The sequence below is a fragment of the Coregonus clupeaformis genome, unplaced genomic scaffold (genome assembly GCF_020615455.1).
Source record: "Coregonus clupeaformis isolate EN_2021a unplaced genomic scaffold, ASM2061545v1 scaf0403, whole genome shotgun sequence".
Taxonomy (NCBI): Eukaryota; Metazoa; Chordata; class Actinopteri; order Salmoniformes; family Salmonidae; genus Coregonus; species Coregonus clupeaformis.
In genome coordinates, this window is record NW_025533858.1 from 354,243 (window position 1) to 371,364 (window position 17,122).

The following is a 17,122-nucleotide window of genomic DNA, read 5'->3' on the forward strand; positions in this document are numbered from 1 at the left end:
CTAAGGGTAGGCATTTATTTCAAGTACAGAGGAAAGTCAGGGAGGGGAGGACGGCAGGAAGGGACAGAAGAGAGGAGGCTATTTTTACAAGGTTAAGTGTGGGACACAGCCAGTTGAATAAGACTTTAAATATGATAGTAAAGCATCCAACAGGAAAGTGTGATTATTGCCAGGGAACAGAGACTGTAGAGCATGTATTACTACAATGTGGGCAGTATCAGGAGGAGATCTAGTATGAGGGAGAAGGGGATACAGGAAATTAGTTTAACGAGTATATTGAGTAGAACTTTATTAAATATAGTCTCAAATATTTTTATATATTTTTTAAGCAAAACGGAGCTGGCACGTAGAATATAGTTTTTTCCTGTCTCAGGCCCACACTCCAGTACAGTAGGTGGCGATAACGCACCATAACGTTGGATGCCAACCGCCGATAAACCCCACTGAAGAAGAAGAAAGTAGTCTAACTGTACTGTAGCCTACAACAACTCATGTCTAACAAAGAAACAATAGCTTCCACAATGGATCGGGTAAGTCTGGTTGTAATAGTATAGACCTGCTGTGTTGTATAAAATGTCTAGGCCAAGTTTTCATCGTCATTGTTCGTCCACATTCCTGTGTTAGGTTTAAACGGCTGGACAGAATAAAAATGGACGGTAAAACTTGTTGGGATTTATTTTCCTTCAACAAAGTAGCCTACTACTATATAATGTTTAGGAATCTGTGCCTATGACCTAATTATCTCTCCTTCCTCCCAAAGTGTTCACATTCCTTCACTGATTTCGAAAACATTCTGCATTATTTGACCAGATACTCAAGTGGCCGCTCTAACAAATAAAATAAATGTCTTAGAAAATGGAAGGCTATCGGGAAGAGGTTAGATCAGGTGGGACCATTATAGCCAATGAGAGGGCATATATGCGTGTTTCAACTACTTACCACAGCCGCGAAGTCAAATATCTATATCGTATTTTTATTTATTTAGGGTTAGGCATAAAGTTAGAAGTGTGGTTTAGGGTAGGGTTAAAATCACATTTTAATAAGAGCAATTGTTTAAATGGACGTGATTTATGACTTTGTTTGTGGTAGGGACAGATTTTGGGCCCAGTTAACCTCTCGCTTCGCCTATCCCTCGCTGTTTGAAAGGAAATGACTGGTATAAGAATTATGGTGGAAACCAGCCCATGCCTTCACCAATCCAATGCTCTTTGATTTGTGGGTTGTAGTGAACGATTGAACATTTCAGGATAAAGGAGATATTCGAGGTGTAGACTCAATTAATAAAATATTTTGTTTAATATTAATCTATGTAGAATACTTATTGCGGCCAACAGGACAAATCTAGCCCGTCCCCCTCCACCCTCCAGGAGTCCCCAGGTCGACCGCCTCCCGGTACTTTACTGCTGGGTCTGGTCGACGGCAGGAAAACACCGGGGCAGAGTGGAACTGAGAGAGGAGAAGAGGAACATGGAGATTTGATTTCATTAAGTAAGAAGCATGGTGTGTGGATCAGACTGCAGTCTGCTTCTGGAACAATTAATTGACTAATTATATACTGATTAAAATATCTTGTCATTCCACTTAAATTTGAGAAGTGCAACTTGGTCCAAAAAAACTTTTGAAAAAAAATCTGATTAATCTAATTCTCCATGTGTTCTGTTTTAATGGGCACTTTACTTAATTTACTTAATATAACTGAGATTGAAAATGTTATATTGGTGCACAATTTCTACTGAACAAATATAAAAGGGACGTAAAAGACATTCATTTTGTGGAACGACCCGTCTGTTTATGGGCCCATGTTTGCAAAATCTAACAATTCAATGTCTTTGTTTCACAGGGGACAGCCCTAATCGTTGCTCTCTCAGTGGGAGGGGCTTATCATCTGGGGAGCCTCAACAACATCATGATGCTGACAAGACAGAGAAAAGTCTATCCGGATCAGAACACCTCAAGAAACACCAGCAGAGAGGTATAGAGAAGAAACTTCATCATTGCTGCTCTGACTGTGGGAAGAGTTTTTCTAAACAGAGGGAATTGATAATTCACCAGCGGATTCACACCGGAGAGAAACCGTACCACTGCTCTCAGTGTGGGAATAGTTTCACTGCATCTAAAACCTTAAAATGTCATCAGAGAATTCATACAGGGGAGAGGCCTTACCCCAGCTTTGATTGTGGGAAATGCGTCTATCAATCAGTAACCCTAACTGCACACCAACGCATTCACACAGGAGAGAAGCCTTATCGTTGTGATCAGTGTGGGAAGAGCTTCAATAAATCAGGAACCCTGACTAAACACCAACGGATACACACAGGAGAGAAGCCTTATAGCTGTGATCAGTGTGGAAAGAGCTTCAATCGATCAGGAACCCTGACTAAACACCAACGGATACACACAGGAGAGAAGCCTTATAGCTGTGATCAGTGTGGAAAGAGCTTCAATCGATCAGGAACCCTGACTAAACACCAACGCATTCACACAGGAGAGAAGCCTTATAGCTGTGATCAGTGTGGAAAGAGTTTTGCTCTAGATTCCACCCTAACGGCACACCAACGCATACACACAGGAGAGAAGCCTTATAGCTGTGATCAGTGTGGGAAGAGCTTCAATCAATCAGGAACCCTGACTAAACACCAACGGATACACACAGGAGAGAAGCCTTATAGCTGTGATCAGTGTGGGAAGAGCTTCAATCGATCAGGAACCCTGACTAAACACCAACACATTCACACAGGAGTGAAGCCTTATAGTTGTGATCAGTGTGGGAAGAGTTTTGCTCTAGATTCCACCCTGACTGCACACCAACGCATACACGCAGGAGAGAAGCCTTATAGCTGTGATCAGTGTGGGAAGAGCTTCAATCGATCAGGAACCCTGACTAAACACCAATGGATACACATAGGAGAGAAGCCTTATAGCTGTGATCAGTGTGGGAAGAGTTTTGCTCTAGATTCCACCCTGACTGCACACCAACGCATACACACAGGAGAGAAGCCTTATAGCTGTGATCAGTGTGGGAAGAGCTTTAATCGATCAGGAACCCTGACTAAACACCAACACATTCACACAGGAGAGAAGCCTTATAGTTGTGATCAGTGTGGGAAGAGCTTTGCTCTATCCGGAAACCTGACTAGACACCAGCGCTTACACACAGGAGAGAAGCCTTATAGCTGTGATCAGTGTGGGAAGAGTTTTGCTCGAGATTCCACCCTGACTGAACACCAACGCATACACACAGTAGAGAAGCCTTATAGCTGTGATCAGTGTGGGAAGAGCTTCAATCAATCAGGAACCCTGACTAGACACCAGCGCTTACACACAGGAGAGAAGCCTTATAGCTGTGATCAGTGTGGGAAGAGTTTTGCTCAAGATTCCACCTTGACTGCACACCAACGCATACATACAGGAGAGAAGCCTTATAGCTGTGATCAGTGTGGGAAGAGCTTCAATCATTCAGGACAACTGACTACACACCAACGCATACACACAGGAGAGAAGCCTTATTGCTGTGATCAGTGTGGGAAGAGCTTCAATCATTCAGGAGCCCTGATTACACACCAGCGAATACACACAGGAGAGAAGCCTTATAGCTGTGATCAGTGTGGGAAGAGTTTTGCTCACAATTTCACCCTGACTGCACACCACCGCATACACACAGGAGAGAAGCCTTATAGCTGTGATCAGTGTGGGAAGAGTTTTGCTCAAGATTCCACCCTGACTGCACACCAACGCATACACACAGGAGAGAAGCCTTATAGCTGTGATCAGTGTGGGAAGGGCTTTGCTCAATCCGGAAACCTGACTACACACCAGCGAATACACACAGGAGAGAAGCCTTATAGCTGTGATCAGTGTGGGAAGAGCTTTGCTCTATTCGGATACCTGACCACACACCAGCGAATACACACAGGAGAGAAGCCTTATAGCTGTAATCAGTGTGGGAAGAGCTTCAATCGATCAGGACACCTGACTACACACCAGCGAATACACACAGGAGAGAAGCCTTATAGCTGTGATCAGTGTGGGAAGAGTTTCTATCATTCAGGAGCCCTGATTACACACCAGCGAATACACACAGGAGAGAAGCCTTATAGCTGTGATCAGTGTGGCAAGAGCTTCATGGCGTCAGGAAATCTGACTAGACACCAGCGCATACACACAGGAGAGGAGCCTTATAGCTGTGATCAGTGTGGATAGATTTCACACCAGTTCATACACATTGGAGAGAAACCTTACTCCTGTCTATGTGGAAAGAGCTTTGCTCATTCAGGGTCACTGAAAGCACAAACATGTTTTCTTTCATCTCCCTCCTCTCCAGCACCGGTTCCAGATCCCTAAATAAAGTTTCAATAGATGGAGTCATCCATCTCCCATTCTCTAACTAAGTCTGATTACCATGGTAAGATGTGTAGCATAATATTCAATAGATCAATAAATGAAATCCATTATCTGCTTAACAAAGTCTGCTTATCACATTAATTATATGTTTTTAAAATCTATAATTGTAATCTATTTTTTATAAGGAGCATAGGCCTCTTGTATAATTAGTTTGGTCCTGAAAGATGTTCCCATATTTATTGTAAAACCCTTCACCAGGTTTTAGTGTAGCTGATGGGACATACGGAAGTACAGAAGCCATAGGCCTATTAGTGTGGTCAAATGATGTTGCATTTATTTTAACTTATTTTAATAGGGATATCTTTCAGCTTTCCTTATTGTATATTAAGTGTTCTCCAAAAAGATGTTCACACATTTTTATTGTGAAGCGAAGGATGTGTTGGTTGTTAGGAAGAGGCATCATGGGGACAGGAAGCCAGCTCTGCCCATCAATATTTATAGGTCATGTCAACCACAGACCTCACACTATTCTGTTTTCTCACGGCCAGTAAGGTCTCCTACCAAACTTCTCTCTATTCACTCTGGAAATACACTTGATAATATGTTATACCTTACCGTTCTACTTTTTATTGGTGATTTGTTACGCGGAACGAATCCTTACATGTAATTGTAAAACACACATCTGCTATGTGGTTTCATGTTTTCTTGTTTTCTTGTTTTGCATTGCTGATTGCATATTCATTTTTTAAAATATGTATTTTTTAAATGTTTAGTTGTATTATGTAGACGAGACCAGGATATGTTGTTGCCCTGTGTCCCAACACTCAATGTTATAGTCATGGTCCTGAGAATAAAACAGGTTTAAAACAATCAACAGAGAAACACGTGTCTTACAGTGCTACACATCCGTTATAATAAGTGCTTTTTCCTGCTTAATTGAAGTATCAGGTGTAGTTTTTCACCAGTTATAACGTGTGTTTGTTGTCTATCTTTATGTTTCTAAGGCTGAAGGGAGGGAGATGCAACAATAGCCTTGAGAACATCTGGACTAATATAGAACTCTGTTCCAAGTTGCTGTCAGGTAAAAGTAGACAATAGCAGACAAAAGGGGTTTTGTTGACTTTACTCGACTTTTATATATCAGGTAAAATTTTATCCAGGAACTTTCTGAAGTAAGATTAGCCTACATGAGATGTCAAACGTTATGTTATCATAACGTAATTGAGCTGGATATTTAAATAGATGTTTGATTGCTCTGGTCTATGGGTGCATCAGGTGCAGCCTTGAGACTGGAATTCTCTCCCGGCAACCCCCTAATCTTTATCTGAACGCTGTGACAACAAAGTAAATGTACTGTAGCCTACACATTTCTTGTCTTAGTAAGAAACAATAGCTTCCATGATGGACCCGGTAAGTCTGGTTTCCTTTTAACAGTATAGGTCTGCTGTGCTGTATAAAATGTCTAGGCCTAGTTTTCATCATTTTTGCTCCTCCACAATCCTGTGTTCGGTTTAAATGGCTAGACCAAAAAAAACATGACGGTAAAACTGGTTGGGATTTTTTTTCCCTCAGCAAAGTATTGTATACTATATAATGCGTAGGAATCTGTGTCTAGTACTTAATGATCTCTCCTTCCTCCCAAAGTGTGCACTTCTTGACATCCACTGATTTGAAAGTCAGATTATCCATTGTATGACCAGATACTCAAGTGGCCACCCTAACAATGAAAATAGATCATATTCTGTGGGGTTTATCGGCGGTTGGCATCCAACGTTATGGTGCATGAGGCCACCTACTGTACTGGAGTATTGGGCAGCAACAGGGATCGAGGAACTAAAGTCTATCAGCCTGCCCCGTTTCTCTTAAAAAATATATTCATTTGCGACTGAATCTAACGATGTTCTACTCAGTATGCTTATTAAACTCAATTCCTCCTCACACGCTGGAGAGAAACCTTACTGCTGTCTTTGTGGAAAGAGCTTTGCTCATTCAGGGTCACTGAAAAAACACCAGAAAGCACAAACATGTCGTCCAAATGGCCAAATGTCATCATGGAAAATGTCATAGTGAAGCCTTTGTGTGTAGAGGGGGATGTTGATGTGGGTGGGGGTATTCAGGGCTGTATCTTATTTAATTAACCCCTATTATCCATTAAATAATTGTATAATATTATTATTATGTTATTATAATGTAGAATAATGTTTCAACAATACTAGGTGTGTATTCATGTATTCAATTGATAAAAATTTTTAATCCATTATCTGCTCAACAACATCTGCTTCTCACTTCATTTATGTTGTTTTTTATATGGACCAGAGGCCTCTTCTAGAATACATTTGCTCCAAAAAGATCTAGACATATTTATTGTAAAACCCTTTACCAGGTTTTAGTGCAGCTGATGGGACATACAGAAGTACAGAATAATGCAGCTATAGGAATTGTAGTTGTGGTTCTCATCCTTTGTCTCTCTGGCTTCATGTGGTTCAGGTGAGCATCTTTCTAAGACTTATCTTTCACTTTAGCATTTTGATTTGTTACTAACTTGATTGTTATTCAATGATTCATTATTTTTATTTATTTTTTTAAACATGAAGAAAGCCTCCAAATCTGACATAAGGGACACAGCAGGGAATTGACAGGTGAGTTCAGGTGTCACGGCTGTCAGTGAGATGCAGTTGAAGAAGTCAGGCGCAGGACACGGAACTCTCGGAAACGTGCCTCCATAGGGCTCGGCTCGGAAGTGCTGGGGGATGGAATGGACAGCCCCAGCTCCGGACGTCCGCGGGTAGCCAACAGGGTATCCAGGCGAATCGACATGTCCACCAGCTGATCGAAGCTTATAGGTTGGTGTCCCTGCAGGCCAACTCTCGACGAACGTCCTCTCTTAAGCTACACCGGTAGTGGTCGATGAGGGCCCTCTCATTCCATCCCGAATTGGCAGCCAGAGTCCGGAAGTCCAGTGCAAATTCCTGCCCGCTCCTCCTCCCCTGTCTGAGGTGGAACAGACGCTCACCCGCCGCCTTCCCCTCCGGGGGATGATCGAACACCACCCTGAAGCGGCGGGTGAACTCCGCATAGTTCACAGTAGCGGCGTGTATTCCTCCCCACTCGGCGTTGGCCCACTCCAGTGCCTTGCCGGACAGACAGGAGATGAGGGCGGACACGCTCTCGTATCCCGAGGGTGCCGGGTGAATGGTTGCCAGGTAAAGTTCCACTTGGAGCAGGAAACCCTGACACCCGGCTGCGGTGCCATCATAAGCCCTCGGGAGCGAGAGCCGAATCCCACTGGACTCCTGATGTGAGACGATAGGAGTGGCCGAGGGTGGTGGTATCGTTGGAGGAGGTGTGGGCAAACCTCCTCTCTCCCATCGTCCCAAGGTGTTCATCACCCTATCCATGGCGGCACCAAGATCTTGAAGAATAGCTGCCTGTTGTAGGACGCGCTCCTCGAGTGATCCGGTCGGTGCCGTCGTTCCTGCTGACTCCATGTTGTGGTGTGTGATTCTGTCACGGCTGTCAGTGAGATGCGGTTGAAGAAGTCAGGCGCAGGACACGGAACTCTCGGAAACGTACTTTAATCCGATATTGAAAAGATGAACACAGAATAACTCCACACAGGGAGGAAAATACCCGCTCACAAACAACATACGTGAAGGAAAAACAATCACACACAAGATCCCGATGAGAGACGTGGGTAATTATAGGGCAACAATCAAACATAATGTGAAACAGGTGTAAACAATACAGACAAGACTAGACAGACACCGATAACATCGATCGGCAGCAGCTAGTACTCCGGGGACGACGAACGCCGAAGCCTGCCCGAGCAAGGAGGAGGAGCAGCCTCGGCAGAATCCGTGACATCAGGTCAAAAAGTATTTTTTTCTTTCAGATCTTCATCAGTGTTCGATTAATCTTGCCTGGCACAATGGAACCAATGGAATAGTCCCAAGGTATGCTTCTCCTCTCCAGGGAGACTCAGTCCAGTGTATGACAATGGCCTCACTGCAGCACAGACGAGCAGGGTGATGTTCACTATGCCAATGTCCACCTCTCTTGCTCCAATAACCAGGAAGTGCCTCTGTACTCCACTGTCCAACTGCCTCAACCCCAGAAAGAGGATGTCCAGTACGATGCTGTGAAATTCAACTCCCCCAGTGCTTCCATCCGGTGAGCAAGTCCAGCCATTACAACATCTAAGAGAATTTAAAAATTTGATTGTACTTTTGCTTGACAGGTAGGAATGCATAAATTACTTGTATGCAGACCAGCAGTTGTTTGGTTTAAACATATTAACATCTACATAATTACATAAAATGAGAACCTAGAACTGAAGATTGATGATGACATGTTGCGTCTCCTTTCATAACAGACCTCCGGCACAAGAAGCTGAGGAGGACCCCTCTGTGCTCTATAGCACAGTCAACAAACCCAGAACCAAGAAGACTACAAGCACACCTGAATAGAAGATGATCTTGGCTGCGTCCCAAATGGTACCTTGTTCCCTCTAGTGCGCTATGTAGGGAATAGGGCACCTGCCCCTCCAAAGGTCTGTGCACAGCCTGTGCATGATGCACCAATGAACACAAACAAAAAGCACAGAATAAACATAAAAAGAAGCTTACGTGTCACATGGAAAAGGATGTTTCGTGAATCTTGTCCCGCTTTGTTAGAAGTCAAGCATCTGTAGAGAGCGTGGACCTTGGCTTTCTGGATCTTTAGAGAACTCACAGTCTGCAGACAAACATGAGCTTTACCGTTATTTTACTGATTCATTGATATCATAAATGACTGCGATCACTTAGAGAGGAAGGAATGGTCTTGACCTTGTGTAAGTGATCTGTGTTAGTGCTAATTGGATCGATAAGATTCTCCTGCCCTGTGGTATTGCTGATGTCCCTCTATTTGGTACAGCCCTCCAGCTTGACCCCAAAGTTCACCACTCCTGACCTGTAGGACAAAACCAAGCTCACTCAACTGACACACTGCTATAATCAGACACAGAATATCAATATAAGCACAGCACCGTACATACACAAATAAACATGCACACACAAATGTAAAAAGACAACTATGATCTTTATAAATACAATATGTAGGTCTATGGGTTTATTGGTCCCTGTTCACAGCTGGGAGATGGTTATTTCAGGAGAGGTTATGTCATTTATTTACAGACTGGAGTGGGTAGGACCGTCAAACAAACACACACCACGAGAGAGAGCGAGAGAGAGAATGTAAAACGGGGAGCTAGAGATGATTGGAGTGATGGTGGTAGGTAAGGATTGAGGGAAGATGAGGAGGTAGAGATGGGGTTTCACAGGAAGAAGCCTTTAGACAGAGTATTGCAATTGAACAACAGGAAACCCTGACCAGGACTGAGGAAGTGCTTGGATGTGCAGGCTGAAGATAAGGCCTTACTGATGGTATGTGCTGTGGACTGGACCATACACTCCATCAACAATCCTCACATTACTGCATACCTGAGGGGCCCATTCACTAATCACAACCCATTCTGAAGCCCCAGCTCTACCCAATCACAATCTTCCTAAGAGACTCAATCATCAAAGTTCTCTTGAATACAAGGCTAAGCATAAGATTCTCCATAGAGAATACTGGGATCATATGGAAAACACATACAACATCATACAAACACACAAAGATAAGCTTGGTCTTCATGTTTTTCTCAGTCTAACTCACCCTGGTGTTGTTAAACTATGCACACAACTTACTGTGAGAAGTATGAAGCACATCCACTTATCTGATGCAGGTCAGAGGGCACACTCATTGTCTCTGTTAATGCTTTCATCAACATCTAGAATGCTGTTTTTCCTCCACAGAATCAACAACCTGTTGACAATGACCATCTGAGGACCATCAGGGTGAGGTTACACACACGCGCACGAACACACACACACACACACACACAGTGAATGTGAGACTTACTGGAAGATGATTGGGCAGTCCTCTCTGGACATCCACTGCCATTGGATGTGTGGGGGGGTGGGGATTCCACGGGCGGTGCACCTAAGGGTGGGGCTGCTGCCATACATGTGGACATCCATGTCCATGGCAACCCCCTTCTCAATGATATGGGGACGGAATGAGGAGACATGAACCAAGACTTGACAGGTGCAAACTCCACATGGCCCTGGGCTAAGAGCAGTATGAACGAGGCAATGGTCACATCACAATTTAAGTCTAAGACAGAGGTACAGTATAAAGGAGAAAGAGAGGGGGAAATTATAGGACAAAGGGGAGGGAGGAGAGAGAGGGGAGAGGAAGAGAACTGGAGAGAGTAGTGAGAGAGGAATGGTAGAGAGGAGGGGAGGAGGTACATACCATTGACCAAGACCTGGACAGAGCGACTCTTCTCTTCTTTTCTTATCTTATTGGTCAAGACCACGGTGTAATTCCAGGCATCGTTCTCAGTAATTTCAAGCATTGTGAGAGTCCCTGGCAGGTTTAAATCGATAGTCATCCTTACTGATAGGCTGGCCATTCTTGTACCTGCAGAAATAAGGACAGGTTACATTTACATGACTTAGAATACAATACAAACTACTGCAAGTATATATATCATTACTGTACATGATCAAAGTACCATCTGACTGTAGGTTCTGCGTAGGCGTCGAACTTGACTGGTATCTTAGTGGTCTGGCTAACGTTCACCCCCAGAACCTTAACCCACTTGTGGTCATCGAAAACAATAAAAGGCTTTTCTAATGACAACAAAAACAACACAAGCGTCATCAGAACAATTCAATGTCACAAAATAACATAATGGATTATTGTGCCAAAAAAACAGACCAGGGGAAATATTCAATCTAAACCAACAAGAGGATATCCGCAAAAAAAGTGTACTCTGGAAAACCTCCGGACTATGTACCTTGGACAACTGATGTGGCTTAAATCACTAAGAACCTGATGTACCTACCATAGACCATGAGAGATGTAGATGCACATTTGTCCACTGGAGGCTGTGCATTTGTATTCTCCTGTGTAGTTGACAGTCACATTCTCCACTATTAGTTTATTGGAAAGCTCTAGATGGTTCCACAGCTTCTTCTTGTGTGACGTGGTATAGGCCCGCACAGAGCCATTCACTGGGGCCTGCAAGAGGGGCAAAAGGGAGAGCGAGGGGATAAGAGCTCCATAAATCAACCTAAAGACTGGTATAGGGGAGAGTGGGTAAGTTGAGCAATTTTCTACATTCAGCTTCACTCTGTCAAGGGAAATATAGTATTCTTTCTAACAAAGATATCTACATATATTTCAGGATGTTGTGTATCCCTGGAAATAGTATGAAGTCATGTAAACATTACAGTTTTGAAAATATAGCTTGTCCGGGTATGGGGTAAGTTAAGCCGCCTACACATTTCACAATCACAATCGCTTTTTTGTCTTTTAATCATTTTTAACATATTTGAACACAGGCGTAACACCAAACAAACAGTTTGTACTTTTTAAAACACTTTTAACATAGGCCAAGCCCTGTTGTTACCTCATATCCCAGCACTAATGCCTTGCATTACTTCTGGGAAGAAAACACCTCAATTTGCTCAACTTGCCATTGGCTCAACCATTGGCTCAACTTACCCCAAGGCAAACATTTTGACTATATTAGCCCACACAGCTACAAGGATGCACTTTCATGCTAGGTTTAGGACCTCATATTGAAGCTTATAGAGACCCCAACTGTTGTATAGAACAATCTTACAATTATCTACTTTGGTTTAGATACAAGCATCATGAAACCTCTAACACAATAAATGTATTTGTCTTGGTGAAAATCTTTTATTTTTTTTATCTAACTTGCTTACCATTTTTTCCATGTGGTTTCTTCCTTCACAGACTCCATGAAATGATGACCTCTATTTAAATATTTGATCAAATTATTAATTTTGTGTTTGTTTCCTAAAAACAAGGGTGGCTCAACTTAACCCATTTGTCGCAACCTACCCCAGTCTCCCCTAAGCGTACATGAGAAGATGATACCATGAACTATATAAGGGCAGCCTTGAACTGAAGTTGTGTTTTTTTAAAAAGTTCCTGAAAGCAGTGTGATGAGTAACATGTCTGTCAATAAAGCCTAAGTCAGTGATTTCATGTTGATTTAGTGATCACAGTCGGTCTATAAGGGTGGGCAATGCAGGGTACTGACCAGGCTGAGAGGGTGTGTCCAGGTGAAGTCAATGGCAACGTTGAGCTCTGTGTTGACAGTGCAGTTGAGCACCAGTCTCTCCCCCACAGACAGCCTCTCATGTGCCGGCGTCAGGGTGAGGTTATGGATCTTATATCCTGCGGAGAAGGGAGGGGAGACACTGCGGAGCGGTGAGCAGACTATTGTTCTCCTGAGACTCACAAACACACACAGGGTACATGCATGCAGACAATACACTTAGATAAACACACACATACATTAAGTTATGTAAACACAAATAAATACAAACTTGACACTTTGAATGAGACCTTGGCAAGGTAAGTGATGCATAGAGTGGATCAAACAGGATTCATACACTAAACTAAAACCTAACCCACTTACCAACAACAGCAACCATGTAGAGAGGTGATTTGTAGGTCTGGTTGCGTATGTGTGTCTGACAGAAGACCAGCATAGCTGATCAGGTGACTGGGAACTGAGAAACCCTTCATGCTTTCCCAAAACATATCCTTCCCGTTCGGATAGAGTTCTTTCTTGGGAAACTTCTGATGAAGAGGTCACACAAAATATATATATACAGTGGGGGGAACAAGTATTTGATACACTGCCGATTTTGCAGGTTTTCCTACTTACAAAGCATGTAGAGGTCTGCAATTTTTATCATAGGTACACTTCAACTGTGAGAGACGGAATCTAAAACAAATATCCAGAAAATCACATTGTATGATGTTTAAGTAATTAATTTGCATTTTATTGCATGACATAAGTATTTGATCACCTACCAACCAGTAAGAATTCCGACTCTCACAGACCTGTTAGTTTTTCTTTAAGAAGCCCTCATGTTCTCCACTCATTACCTGTATTAACTGCACCTGTTTGAACTCGTTACCTGTATAAAAGACACCTGTCCACACACTCAATCAAACAGACTCCAACCTCTCCACAATGGCCAAGACCAGAGCGCTGTTTAAGGACATCAGGGTTAAAATTGTAGACCTGCACAAGGCTGGGATGGCCTACAGGACAATAGGCAAGCAGCTTGGTGAGAAGGCAACAACTGTTGGCGCAATTATTAGAAAATGGAAGAAGTTCAAGATGACGGTCAATCACTCTCGGTCTGGGGCTCCATGCAAGATCTCACCTCGTGGGGCATCAATGATCATGAGGAAGGTGAGGGATCAGCCCAGAACTACACGGCAGGACCTGGTCAATGACCTGAAGAGAGCTGGGACCACAGTCTCAAAGAAAACCATTAGTAACACACTACGCCGTCATGGATTAAAATCCTGCAGCGCACGCAAGGTCCCCCTACTCAAGCCAGCGCATGTCCAGGCCCGTCTGAAGTTTGCCAATGACCATCTGGATGATCCAGAGGAGGAATGGGAGAAGGTCATGTGGTCTGATGAGGCAAAAATAGAGCTTTTTGGTCTAAACTCCACTCGCCGTGTTTGGAGGAAGAAGAAGGATGAGTACAACCCCAAGAACACCATCCCAACGTGAAGCATGGAGGTGGAAAAATCATTCTTTGGGGATGCTTTTCTGCAAAGGGGACAGGACGACTGCACCGTATTGAGGGGAGGATGGAAGGGGCCATGTATCGCGAGATCTTGGCCAACAACCTCTTTCCCTCAGTAAGAGCATTGAAGATGGGTCGTGGCTGGGTCTTCCAGCATGACAACGACCTGAAACACACAGCCAGGGCAACTAAGGAGTGGCTCCGTAAGAAGCATCTCAAGGTCCTGGAGTGGCCTAGCCAGTCTCCAGACCTGAACCCAATAGAACATCTTTGGAGGGAGCTGAAAGTCCGTATTGCCCAGCGACAGCCCCAAAACCTGAAGGATCTGGAGAAGGTCTGTATGGAGGAGTGGGCCAAAATCCCTGCTGCAGTGTGTGCAAACCTGGTCAAGACCTACAGGAAACGTATGATCTCTGTAATTGCAAACAAAGGTTTCAATAACAAATATTAAGTTCTGCTTTTCTGATGTATCAAATACTTATGTCATGCAATAAAAAGCAAATTAATTACTTAAAAATCATACAATGTGATTTTCTGGATTTTTGTTTTAGATTCCGTCTCTCACAGTTGAAGTGTACCTATGATAAAAATTGCAGACCTCTACATGCTTTGTAAGTAGGAAAACCTGCAAAATCGGCAGTGTATCAAATACTTGTTCTCCCCACTGTATGTCCAAACAATACAGATTTACCGTTTCAGGTGTCTTTTTAAAGAACTAGCATGGATCAACCCCCTCTCTGTCTTTCTGTACTCTCTCCAACACTTGTAAATCAACTACTGGAGGTGGGAGTAGCCATGGTGGACTCACAGGGATAGGTACTATGTGGCTAAAGTCCCTGCCATACAATCCCATCTGCCTTGCCTGGTTATCACCCACCCATCCAAAGGTTTTATTCTGTCCATGTTCATGCTCCCAACTTTTCTGTAGAACCCCTTTTTGTGGGGTGACACACCTCATGTTCCTGTAAGTTAACCCAATAATTCATTGCCAGCGATTGCCTCCTAATATGTAATGGCAATGAAAATAAATGTCTTTAAAAAATGGAAGGCAGTCGTTACCACAAACATAAAGTCAAAAATATACATCGTAGAAATTCATGTAAACAGAAATGTGCTTTTTAGATTTTAAGGTTAGGGTCAGGCATAATGTTAGCAGTGTGGTCATTGGGGAGTAAAAAGTACAAACAAAAAAAATGAAACAGGGACTCGCTCCTGCAGGTTCATGCTCTACAACATCCGTATAGTACGATCCTACTTCACACAGGAAGCAGAGCAGATCCTAATCCAGGCGTTTCTCATCTCCCGTCTGGACTACTGCAACTCAGTATCAGGTCATTAACATAAAAATATATATATTAAATGTTCTTATTACATGCTAGAACAAAACAAATATAGTGTTGAGTTTTTGCTCTCATCTGATTGGCAGGTAATCCATCAATCAACTACAAAGTAGCAGTAGGTGGGATCTCCACTCATAACAATAGTAACAATGCAAAACAAAACGTTTTACAATAAGATTCACATGGATACATTAATTCATATCATATCCTGGTCTCTTCTACATAATACAACTAATGAATATGCAATCAGCAATGTAAAACAAAACAAGAAACATGAACCCACATTCCAGATGTATGTTTTACAATGACATTCACATACAACCATTCGTTCCATGTAACAAATCACCAATAAAAAGTAGAATGGTAAGGTATAAGATATTTCCAAGTGTATTTCCAGAGAGAGAAGAGAGCAGTTTGGTAGGAGACCTTACTGGCCGTGAGAAAACAGAAGAGTGTGAGGTCTGTGGCTGACATGACCTATATGTACTGATGGGCAGAGCTGGCTTCCTGTCCCCATTTTTTTTATTTTACCTTTATTTAACTAGGCAAGTCAGTTAAGAACAAAGTTCTTATTTACAATGACGGCCTACACCTGCCAAACCCGGATGACGCTGGGCCAATTGTGGGCTAATTGTGCGCCGCCCTATGGGACTCCCAATCACGGCCGGTTGTGATACAGCCTGGAATCGAACCAGGGGGTCGCCTCAAGCAAGTGACGCCTCAAGCACTGAGATGCAGTGCCTTAGACCACTGCGCCACTTCCTGCCCCCATGATGCCTCTTCCTAACAACAAACACGTTCGATTCACAATAAAAATGTGTGAACATCTTTCTGGAGCACTCTTAACATACAATGAGGAAAGTTGAAAGATATCACTATTAAAATCCTTTAAAATAAATGCAACAACATAATTTGACCACACTAATAGTCCTATGGCTTCTGTACTTCTGTATGTCCCATCAGCTACACTAAAACCTGGTGAAGGGATCTACAAGAAATATGTGAACATCTTTTAGGACCAAACTAATTATACAAGACGCCTACGATCCTTATAAAAAATAGATTATTATTATTATAGATTTAAAAAAATATAACTAATGTGATAAGCAGATGTTGTTGAGCAGATAATGAATTACATTTATTCATCTGTTGAATACATGAATACACACCTAGTATTATTAAAATATATTTATAAGACTGTTTATATTTATTTATAGACAGTTACAAGGCTTCTCTCCTGTGTATAAATTTGTGTGTAGTCAGGTCTCCTGACCGATTGAAGCTCTTCCCACACTGATTACAGCTATAAGGCTTCTCTCCTGTGTATAATTGGTGTTTAGTCAGGTCTCCTGATTGACTGAAGCTCTTCCCACAATCAAAGCAGGTATAAGGCTTCTCCCCTGTATGAATTCTGAGATTTAAGGTTTTAGGTGCAGCAAAACGCTTCCCACACAGAGCAATGGTAAGGTTTCTCTCCGGTATGAATCCGCTGGTGAATGATCACTTCCTTCTGTTTAGCAAATCTCTTCCCACAGTCAAAGCAGCAGTGGTGAGGTTTCTTCCCTATAAATCTCTGCTGGTGTTTCTTGAGGTGTTCTGATCTGGAGAGACCCTTCTCTGTCTTGTCAGCATCATGATGTTGTCGAGTCTCCCCAGATGATAAGCCCCTCCCACTGAGAAAGCAACAGTTAGGGCTGTCCCCTGTGAAACAAAGATATTGAATAGCATGGACATCTGAAATCAGGCTACCTGATGGGACTTAAT

At 42.9% G+C, this 17,122-nt stretch overlaps 2 protein-coding genes and 2 long non-coding RNA genes across 5 annotated transcripts; 1 reads left to right on the forward strand and 3 right to left on the reverse strand.

The window, feature by feature from the left end:
* Window positions 1-445: 445 nt before the first annotated feature.
* Window positions 446-4,357, forward strand: LOC123484683 (zinc finger protein 91-like). Its single transcript, XM_045215246.1, has 3 exons — window positions 446-530; window positions 1,335-1,488; window positions 1,841-4,357. Exons 1-3 carry the CDS (start codon window positions 492-494, stop codon window positions 4,198-4,200), a joined length of 2,553 nt encoding a protein of 850 aa, XP_045071181.1. The 5' UTR covers window positions 446-491; the 3' UTR covers window positions 4,201-4,357.
* LOC123484686 lies at window positions 1,397-10,152 on the reverse strand. 2 transcript variants are annotated; one of them, XR_006658636.1, is made up of 4 exons: window positions 10,071-10,152; window positions 9,168-9,291; window positions 8,967-9,075; window positions 1,397-1,446 (listed from the first exon to the last, which is right to left on the reverse strand). It is a non-coding gene; the product is annotated as an uncharacterized LOC123484686 (long non-coding RNA). The 2 variants fall into 2 exon arrangements; XR_006658637.1 differs by lacking the exon at window positions 1,397-1,446 and adding an exon at window positions 8,409-8,537.
* A 250-nt stretch (window positions 10,153-10,402) lies between these two features.
* On the reverse strand, window positions 10,403-11,307 carry LOC123484688. Its single transcript, XR_006658640.1, has 3 exons — window positions 11,276-11,307; window positions 10,681-10,848; window positions 10,403-10,494 (listed from the first exon to the last, which is right to left on the reverse strand). It is a non-coding gene; the product is annotated as an uncharacterized LOC123484688 (long non-coding RNA).
* A 44-nt stretch (window positions 11,308-11,351) lies between these two features.
* On the reverse strand, window positions 11,352-13,075 carry LOC123484682 (vascular endothelial growth factor receptor 2-like). The gene is made up of 4 exons (XM_045215245.1): window positions 12,884-13,075; window positions 12,503-12,738; window positions 11,399-11,451; window positions 11,352-11,358 (listed from the first exon to the last, which is right to left on the reverse strand). Exons 1-4 carry the CDS (start codon window positions 12,954-12,956, stop codon window positions 11,352-11,354), a joined length of 369 nt encoding a protein of 122 aa, XP_045071180.1. The 5' UTR covers window positions 12,957-13,075.
* Between the last annotated feature and the right edge of the window lie 4,047 nt (window positions 13,076-17,122).

Excerpts from the sequence above, each read along its gene's own strand:
- LOC123484683 (XM_045215246.1), top strand. The coding sequence starts at position 492 with ATGTCTAACAAAGAAACAATAGCTTCCACAATGGATCGG. Across the intron at positions 531-1,334 it reads TAGCTTCCACAATGGATCGG|GACAAATCTAGCCCGTCCCC; the intron begins GTAAGTCTGGTT and ends TGCGGCCAACAG. Across the intron at positions 1,489-1,840 it reads TGGAGATTTGATTTCATTAA|GGGACAGCCCTAATCGTTGC; the intron begins GTAAGAAGCATG and ends TTTGTTTCACAG.
- LOC123484682 (XM_045215245.1), bottom strand. The coding sequence starts at position 12,956 with ATGCTGGTCTTCTGTCAGACACACATACGCAACCAGACCTACAAATCA. Across the intron at positions 12,739-12,883 it reads CTACATGGTTGCTGTTGTTG|TGTATTGTCTGCATGCATGT; the intron begins GTAAGTGGGTTA and ends TGTTTATCTAAG. Across the intron at positions 11,452-12,502 it reads GGACACACCCTCTCAGCCTG|GCCCCAGTGAATGGCTCTGT; the intron begins GTCAGTACCCTG and ends CCCCTCTTGCAG.